Source organism: Phallusia mammillata, chromosome 4, assembly GCF_965637545.1.
Source record: "Phallusia mammillata chromosome 4, kaPhaMamm4.hap1.1, whole genome shotgun sequence".
Taxonomy (NCBI): domain Eukaryota; kingdom Metazoa; phylum Chordata; class Ascidiacea; order Phlebobranchia; family Ascidiidae; genus Phallusia; species Phallusia mammillata.
This window is the reverse complement of record NC_137255.1, coordinates 29,417,283-29,426,788: the sequence shown is the minus strand read 5'-3', so window position 1 is coordinate 29,426,788 and position 9,506 is coordinate 29,417,283. Positions and strand designations below refer to the sequence as shown.

Here is a 9,506-nt window from a genome sequence, read left to right as displayed (position 1 = left end):
CATGACCGGTTTCGCCGGCTATTTAGTTCCGCTTGAGTAAGAAGCAATAATTTATTAATCATTCACAACATTTGTGAGAGATTTCTGGATCATTTGATACCGAAAGTGCTCATGAATACAAATTAATTTATATTACTTACCAATAAATGGTTAATTAGATGGAGTTGATAATTTTGGTCAAGGTTTAATATTATGTAACTTAACTTTAATTCAAACAGTTTCCGAAAACAGGCAGAAGAAATATATAGAAAAGATGAAGAAATATATGGAAAAGATGTATTTTATTTGTGTTTCTTATAGTTTTGATCCATATGTTGTATGTGTTTTTTGCCATAGTCTAAAGACAGTTTTTGATGATTTTTTTTCTGTTTTTATTCCTTTTTTTAATAACAGTTGTTTAAACCTATATTTATTATCCACTGTAAAATTACACCATATTCATCAAAAATGTCGGCACAAAACAAGGATGACATGTTTATGGAGATTGGAGCCTCCTTCAATGAACAAGATTGTGGTAAGTTTTATGTTTGTTGGAGTTTAATGTATTCTAATTTTGGGGTTTGCTTGTTACCATTTGTAACAACTTTTTAGCCATTATTGGTCAATATTAATGCTTATCAATAAAAATAAACTAGAGATATATGCCTACCATTGTTATTGGTCGATAATAATGCTTATAAATAAAAATAAACTAAGAGATATATGCCTACCATTGTTATTGGTCGATAATAATGCTTATAAATAAAAATAAACTAAGAGATATATGTCTGCTATTATTATTGGTCAGCATTAGTGCTTGGAGCAGATTTAACAGATAGAAATGTTATTAACTTCATAATGTTTGATTTTTTAGTTCATCTGTTGTTTTAGAAAGTGTTTTACCGAAGCAAAACAACAATGAAAACGGTGATGAAGAAACACCAGTTGTCGCCGAAAGTCCCACCAACACAACGCGGAAAACCCTGATAGGTAAAGACAAACATAAAATTACAATTTCTGTATATATTCAAAAATACTTTTGTTGTGTTTTGTTGTTTGTGGTGGTAAATATGTTAGTGTTTATTTTAGGACTCAAATTTGTTGTGTTTTTTTTGTCCGTTTTTAAATGCCAAGATAGTGGATAAAAGTTTAAAAGAGTTTAAAAAAGGCAAATACATGGCTGCAGCTAGCAAAATAGCTCCCATTGTATTCCAATGTTTGTGAAACTGAAACTAGAAGATTAACTGCAATGACAACGTGTTTGTTAAAGCAGCTGAAGCTAAATACAAGCTTTTAAGATATGCAAGTGTCAAATATATATGTATATATACAGTTAACCTTGGTTAAACCAGATACGGTTAATCTGAATCTTTTACTAATTCAGACAATATATACTTGACGTATCAAATGCTTCGTAAAGTGGTAAGACTTTACAATTGACATCAGTTAATCACCTAATCCGGACTATTTTTTGGTCCAAATGGGTCCAGATTTACTGTATATGCACATTTGTTTAGCGAACTAAATTTATAATCACTCAGGTTTGGTGATTGTGATTCTCCTTGCACTTTCATGGGTTGGATCCCAACAACTTGCTCAAAGTGCCAACACAACTTCGGATTTTAACGCACCATTTTTCACCACATGGTTCTCCACTTGTTGGATGGTTCTGTGCTATCCTGTCTATTGCTTATTTCTACGAATTTCAACCAACAGATCAGGATTTGTGGAATCAATAAAGTAAGTTGGATAAAAAAAATTCTGAAAATTGTTTTTGTCAGGAAATTAAAATAACTTTGTTCATATTTTTTAGAGCAAAAAAGTTAGTCTTACAATATAAGTTGTTTAACACGAGACAACGATTTTTTATTTATTTTCAGTATTTCAGTATGTCCTTTAATTTTTTTTTAAAGTTTAAATTTTCATTAAAGGTATTGAAAGTTTGATTTACCTATTGTGATGGTTCGAACAATGGTGTGAATGATGTGTTTTTTTATCAAATGTGTTTTTCTAAATGTCTTATTTTCTAATGATTATGATTTTTGTGACAAAAAATCTATTATTATTATTACTCACTGAAATATCCTGAAACCCTTTTCTATGTTTCAGGGATTCACTGTTAATATTTGGACCTGAAAATGTTTCTTTGCGTCAAATTTTGACGATCATATTTCCATTCAACCTGGTTTGGATCGTCACAAATTATCTTTACATATTTGCTCTGACGTACATTGCAGCAACAGATGCTTCTGCAATCTTGTCATCCAATGTGGCTTTCGTTTACATCTTTTCATTTTTTCTTTTGGGAGAACGATTCTATTTTATAAGGGTAAGGTTTTATTTACAACTAGAGATGGATGATAGGTTTGCAAAAAATATTTAGTCCATTTTTACAAAGATTCAGTTTGCGGTCGAATGATTTGTTGCAATTTGGATAAAACCAAATGTGCTACAAACACAGGTTTAAAGCGTAAACATGACTTTTTTTCTTAATTAGGTACCACCAAATCTTTGAAACTACACCACAACTAAAATCACTTGAGACTATTATGTTTTTTAAAACATTATCAATTTTTCCCATTTCAGACAATAAGTCAGTAATCCTTTAGCAGGCTGACAAAAATGGTGGAGGCAACCTTAAAACTCACAGAACTAAAATGATTATAAAACACAAGTATTCTTGTGTAGCGCCATTTTTTTTATGTTAAACCCATTGACTTATGACTTTGCGATTCTGTTGATTTATCGGAACTCAAAGTAAGCTGATTTAAGGCATCTCTATTCATAATGCAACAAACTGGCTATTGTACACTTTTTACAAATAAAATTTTACAAAGTTTTTACAACCATGAGCCAACATTCAAGACCTTAAAATATTATTCAGATCATTGCTTCATTGACTTGCATAGCTGGAGTTGTATTGTTCGGTTATGCTGACGGTTTCAGTGAACAAAGCAATGTGACAACTGGAATAATAATGGCAATATTTTCAGCACTGGGAGCGGCGGTTTACAAGGTAAAATCAAATTTGGAAATGTTCTATGTCGATGTATTTTTTCGGTAATGCATTTTTGTTGCTTTTTGAATGTGAGCTTTTGGCATTTACCAGGCAAAATCATATAAATATTTGTACATTTTTTGCATACGTTGCAGGGGAACTTTAATTAAACTTAAAAGCTATAGAATAGCAGCCTTGTGTGTAAGTGTTGGTTTAAAGCAGGTGTGGGCAACCTTTGTTACTATAGGGCCAATTATAAATGTCAAAATTAGATCGAGGGCTGCACATGTGCATCACACAAAGTGATTGTGCTTTGTTTATCACCAAATATGCTTAACTACAAGTATAATTCGTATTTGATTCTAGCCACATTTTGTCAGATCGCAGAAAACTAGTACCAGGCACATTAATCAGCTCAAAAATATGTAATAATTGGACTCGTTTGCCAGTACTTTTGAAATCCAAGCGTCTATGAGGGCCGCACTAGCTTTAATGAAGAGCCGCAGGTTGCCCACTCCTGGTTTAAAGCCTCAATTTTCTGGTTATTTTAGGCATTCATTAACCAGGCATCATAAAATTCCAAAAAACAAACAAATTAAATGTTGGAAATACTCATACAGTATCATAATGTACTAGAAAACCCAAATTTTGTATTATTAACTCGAATAACAATAGAAATTGGCGTTATGATTCAAACATTTTGAAAAAAATAAATATATACATTATACAAAGGTACATTATTCACGGTTTTGAATAATCTGAGCAAAGAAATTGGATCCAGTATATTTGTGTATAAAACATGACGACATTTCGACAAGTGCTGTTGTCATCACCAGGTCATTAAAATATATATACAGCACTAAAGTTTCCTGTACTAAAGTATGTAGAAGTATAATTTTTATACCAGTCATGCACAACACTTATATAAGCTATTGCTGCCAGGCATAATATCAAGTTTGTAGAGCTCTTCTGGCAAATGTAATTTTATTCCGACGTCTCGACGTCCTATACAGGTCGTCTTCATCAGGGTAAATAACATAGGACGTTGAAACGTCGGAATAAAATTACATTTGCCAGAAGAGCTCTACAAACTTGATGCACAACACTTGTTATTCATAATTTTAACAGCACTATGTTTTTCTGTGTAGGTTGTATTTAAGAAAGTGGTTGGCAACGCATCCTTAGGGCAGGTCTCACTTTTTCTTTCCTTCCTGGGAATCACAAACGCATTGTTTCTTTGGATCGTCTTTCTTATCTTGTACTTTGTCGGACTCGAACACATTGTGGCTGCGGAAATCCCCTGGTCATATTTATGTGGCTCTTCTGCACTGTCATTAGGTTAGTTGAACACTTCTGTTTATTTTTCTGAAACCGAACTATTTATGCACAGTAGCAAAAAAGGTGATATAGAGTAAAATAAAATTATAATTTAACTTTTTTATTTATTTGTTGATTTTTCTTTGACACATTTTATCAATGCAACAGTTTATATCTGTTTAAAACAAATCTGTGGGTAAATGAAAAACCATGCATAAAATACTGAAAAGGGGTGACAATTTTTATTCAGTAAAAACAAGAAGAAAAAACAAATTTTCTGTGGTATCAGTTTGTGTTAACTGGTATGCTTGGTTAACCTTGCCGTCATTATTCATACAATACAGCCATATTAGTCATGCCTAAATTTTTGCAACTAAATTAAATTAAATTGATCATGACTAATATAGCTGCATTGTTTTACTCATGATAATAGTACTTCCATAAAATGTTCAAGCCAGTTAGTTTTTGTGACAACATTTCTGCTCTAATTATAGCAAATGCTGGTTAATCATTAGTTTTAGTGAAATGGCAACAAATAGAAAATTACTGCATGAGTTTAGAGGCCCAATCATTCGTAATCGCGTGGTGTTTTTGTTGCGTTGTGACATGCTTGCGTTCCATTCTTTTTCCTTGGTTTATCGTGTACTGTGCTAGTCGCATTCAGTGTTATTTACCCTGATGAAGACGACCTGTATAGGACGTCGAAACTTCGGAATAAAAATACATTTGCCAGAAAAGCTCTATAAACTTGATACTATGCCTGGCAGCAACAGCTTATTCACTGTATGAGTGCTTAGGTAAACACAGAAATATTATTAATTGGCCTGTCAAATTTTATGCTTGGCCCTTTTATTGTCCATCTGTCGCAAGAGTGTGTTGTTTGCCAATAGGTATGACTGGTAAGCAAACACTCATTAGGTAGTGGGTTCAATTTACAAGATATAATTTGGGTCCTGAAAACTAATGTTTATGAAGGCATCTCAATTAAATGATTGTTTCTTACATAACATAGCAACAAACATGGCGATGTTTTGTATTTGCATAATGGTCAATATAGGGATTAATAACTTTTGTATCCTCCAACAAAATTATTAAAAAGAATGTTACTGAGCTGAGTTGTATATGTATTAGAAAACAAGAAACGGTTGTCAATTAATGCCTTATTTTTTTCTAGTGTTCAACTTCCTTGTGAATTTTGGAATTGCGTTCACTTTCCCACTCTTTATATCGATCGCTATGATGATGGGAATACCAGTTAATGCAGGTAACATAATAAAAATAAAGGTTTAATTTTATATATTATTGAAAAATAACAAAACTTTGGTTTATCTGTAGTAATAAATAATATTGTACTGTTGGTGTTTCTACAATCCCTGTTGTTTTTGTGAGTGCAAATAGGTTGTGTTGAGTAAGGGTTTTTTTTCTTAGTAAAACAAAAACATAGCGACACAATTGCACTAAAACAATCACAAAGCCGATAATAGCTGCACAACAGTGAAATGTCATATGCAGTGGTGGGATTCAAATTTTTTGTCAGTCGGTTCTTTCACAAAAGTCACATTTTTCCAGCCGGTTCTGTTACAAAAGTCCATTGACTGTTAGCAGTAATGCTAACCGGTTTGCTGATCTCATAAGTTTTCATGAGACGGTTCTATAGAACCGGCTGAATCCCACCACTGGTTATAAGGAGTAAAATATGTGCACAATTGGTTGATAGTAAATGCACTGCAGCTAATACCGTATTATAAAGCAATTTATTAAAACACAAGCTCTTTTGACAGTTTTATTCTAATTTCTCCCCATTTTAAGTCAAGTTTTGTGGATGGCATTAACTTTGTTTCACTTTACAGCTGTTGATCTGTTCCTACGCGGTGTGCTCTTCAGTGTTCTACGACTGGTAGCAGCATTGCTTGTTGTGTGTGGATTCTGTTTGATGATGCTTCCCGATACCTGGAATTTACCGATTCATCGATTGCTCGGTTGTACTTCATATTCCAGATGTTACAGTGGTGATCAGCCAGAATCGGAAGACGAAAGAGCAATAGGTGGGTTGATACAAAAGTATTGAGACTTTATGTGATGAGCTGCAGACAGTTGCAGACACACATATTGAACTTCTAGCAGTAACATATCAGTAATCACTGCACCTGATAAAAATCAGACTGATAATATTTACCCCTTTAACAAAAAAAAAACGGCACCAGCAACTAAAATATTATATAAATACCCCCAGAATGTAATAATTTGAAATACCCTTTAAGATAAAGGTAGAGCTGTGATCATAGGTCTACCCAGTCGTGGGATCCAAACTTCTTGTCAGTCGGTTCTGTTACAAAAAGTTCTTTGACAGTACACATTAATACTAACCGGTTCGCTGATCCCATAAAATTTTGTGAGACGGTTCTATAGAACCGGTGCGAACCAGCTGAATCCCAATACTGGATCTACCTATGATAAAAGTGCACTTAAATGGGGGTAGCAGAGCAAATTTGTTTTGGCTTTTGCAACACCAATAACCCAAATTTTCTTGTATTCTCCAAAATGTCACTTTGTCACAAACTGGCAAAATATAGGCTTTGAGTTAATGTTTTTTTACTGGTTGTTACTGAAGATTCTTTCCCTGTGCCACTATCAATATTTTTTGGGAAATAAAAATAAATTAATAAAGAGTTTTGTTATTTTTAGCATATTCATCGGGCTCACTAAAGCGTGAAAGTGCTGAAGTCAACAAAAACAATGAAGAATGATGATTTGATATTTAATGTTGCAAGAATGTGTCTTCTTTTCAATGATTGTTACCTGTGTTGATTTTTGTTTGTGTAAGGAATGAAATTGTGTATTTAGAGAAATTATCAGAATAAAAGTTCCAAACTTGTTACATGCAAAATATCAAAGAGGTTTGTAGAGTTGCTGACGCAAGAACTCACACTAGAAATGTTTGCTAAATTCCGGTAGGTGACGCACCAGAACATTTTAAATGCAGTTTCCTAATTGTCTGGCGCTCCTGATCCATATACAGACATGAAAAAAACCTGATCAGCATTTGTCCCCGGGAGCATCTTGGGTGCGAACCCCGTGAAAAAAAATGCTGACGATTGGGACTATTATATAGGGTTAGTGTGAGGTTTCATAACAATAATAACTATGAAATCAACCTAAAAACCTAGTTGTTTATGTTAAATTTAGTCCCTAACCCTATTCCAGTCTCACAAAGCCCTGAAGCGGCTAATTTACTTCGGGCTGAAACCGAATATTCGGCGGTTTTATCGAATAAATTTAGTCGAGTTGAACGAATCGTGTGTGACGTCACGCGAACTCGCTGCGCTTTTAAGATCATCAAGTGAGTTTTGCTGCAAGGAAAACAGGCGTGTTAGTGCTTTATTCGACTTTTTAGCTATCATGCTCAAACACTGCATAAACTAATATTAAGAACCTTAGCTTTACGTGATTTGGACAAACATAGAAAAGGGTAAAGCTGCTTTCTAGTTATTTAACACAAAGTAAAACAACACGCATTTTGTTTAAACACTTAAGTAATACTGCAGTGTAGCATCTTCTATGGGTATGGCTTCGGGCCCGCGGGTAAAACGGTCGACGGCGGTCAGTAAATACCTATACCCGCCACAAGGTGGAAGTGGACCTACATTGTCTATGTTCACTTGTTGAAAACGGTAGATACTTTAACACCAAAAACTAGCGGCATTGCAAGGAGTCTGGTTCACTTTAGGTCAAGAAGGTAGGCTAACGTCAGGTCAAATATTTGAAAATGCTTGTTTTGAACGTTATTTATGATTTTAAACCTTCACCTGACCCGAATAGCCCTAACCGCCGGCATTTCTACGAGTCGGCAGGAAAAAAAGATAAAAAATTGAATTATAATAAAAACTATTTGCCATTTGACCTCAAGTCAACCGGACTCCAGTGCCGCTCGTTTTTGGTGTTAAAGTATCTACCGTTGAAAACGAGATGTTGGAGGGCTTTACTGATTTGTAGCCTTTTTCGTTTCCCGCAATTAAAACGAATCGTCTTGAACATAAATCTACATTGAAAGTAATAATTAGGCATATTCGTTGGTCATTTACAAAATGAAATGTTAAAAATATTTGGGTAGTTTTTAAAGAAATTGGGAGTTACCGAGATTCGGAAAAGTTACACCAAGTGTCGGCAACCCCTTTGGAGTTTACATTTAAGTACTTTTTAATTCAATTTAAAAAAATACACAGCTTTTATAGTTTGCTATAGTGTGATAGTCTTTGTTCTTATCAAACACAAATCTATTACTATTACACACAAAATGTTGGCACGCGAAGCCATTACTACTTGAACACTGCAAACAAATTAGTAATTTGCGTTCAAATGGTTGCCCACCCGTACTGGAAAATCTACTAACATATAAGAACTCACATTACACGGAGTTTGCTTAATACCGATAGATGGCGCAATGAGCTTTTGCAAATATTTAAAAAAATGGGCAGGAACTTGGCCGAATGGTCTGGTGCGCCTGACATATATACAGACATAAAAAACCCTGATCGGGATTCGTCCCCGGGAGTGTCCTGGGTTCAAACCCCGTAAAAAAAACTGTGTAAAAATTCTGACGGTTAGGGCTATCAGGGTTAAGGTGAGGTTTTATAATAATATTAACAAAAACCAAATTCTAAACTTAGTTCCTCATGTTAAATTTAGTTCCTGCCCTTGTTCCAGCATCACTGTTAATTCAAACAACTTGGCTCTTTACGCCACTTATCGGAAATTAGCAAACAATTTCTGATTTGAGTTCTTATGTTAGTACCATCACAGAATAAAACAATTACAAAGCTTCCCGCTAGGTGGGGCTACAGGAGACTAGCGCAGAAAACCGAACATTGCGACTGGCCTATGTGTTCATCGTGAATCACATGGAAATGACAACTGGGTTTTAACGTTTAAAAAATGACAATAGAAGTGTGTCACCTCTACTAAAATAAACTCATTCAGAAATCCGTGAAGGATGCTGCTTACTAATACAAAACATAACAATAGAATTACGACAGGGTGGCGAATCGAACTCAAGTAGCGTTTGTTTTGTGATATTTTAAATTATTTCTGGACCAGAAAAAAGTATTTCTTTACCAGTGGCGGCTCGTGCCTAAAAATTGTAGGGGTGCTGCTCCAAATTTTAGCCTTTGTTGAACAAATATATAGCAATATATAGAAAAGCTTACATCTTTAC

At 34.3% G+C, this 9,506-nt stretch overlaps 1 protein-coding gene across 1 annotated transcript; it reads left to right on the top strand.

Moving 5' to 3' along the window:
• The first annotated feature begins 365 nt into the window (after positions 1 to 365).
• On the top strand, positions 366 to 7,172 carry LOC145224823 (solute carrier family 35 member F4-like). The gene is made up of 9 exons (XM_080091410.1): positions 366 to 514; positions 871 to 969; positions 1,521 to 1,719; positions 2,089 to 2,308; positions 2,864 to 2,995; positions 4,126 to 4,315; positions 5,469 to 5,558; positions 6,145 to 6,339; positions 6,980 to 7,172. Exons 1-9 carry the CDS (start codon positions 448 to 450, stop codon positions 7,039 to 7,041), a joined length of 1,254 nt encoding a protein of 417 aa, XP_079947536.1. The 5' UTR covers positions 366 to 447; the 3' UTR covers positions 7,042 to 7,172.
• The last annotated feature ends 2,334 nt before the right edge of the window (positions 7,173 to 9,506 follow it).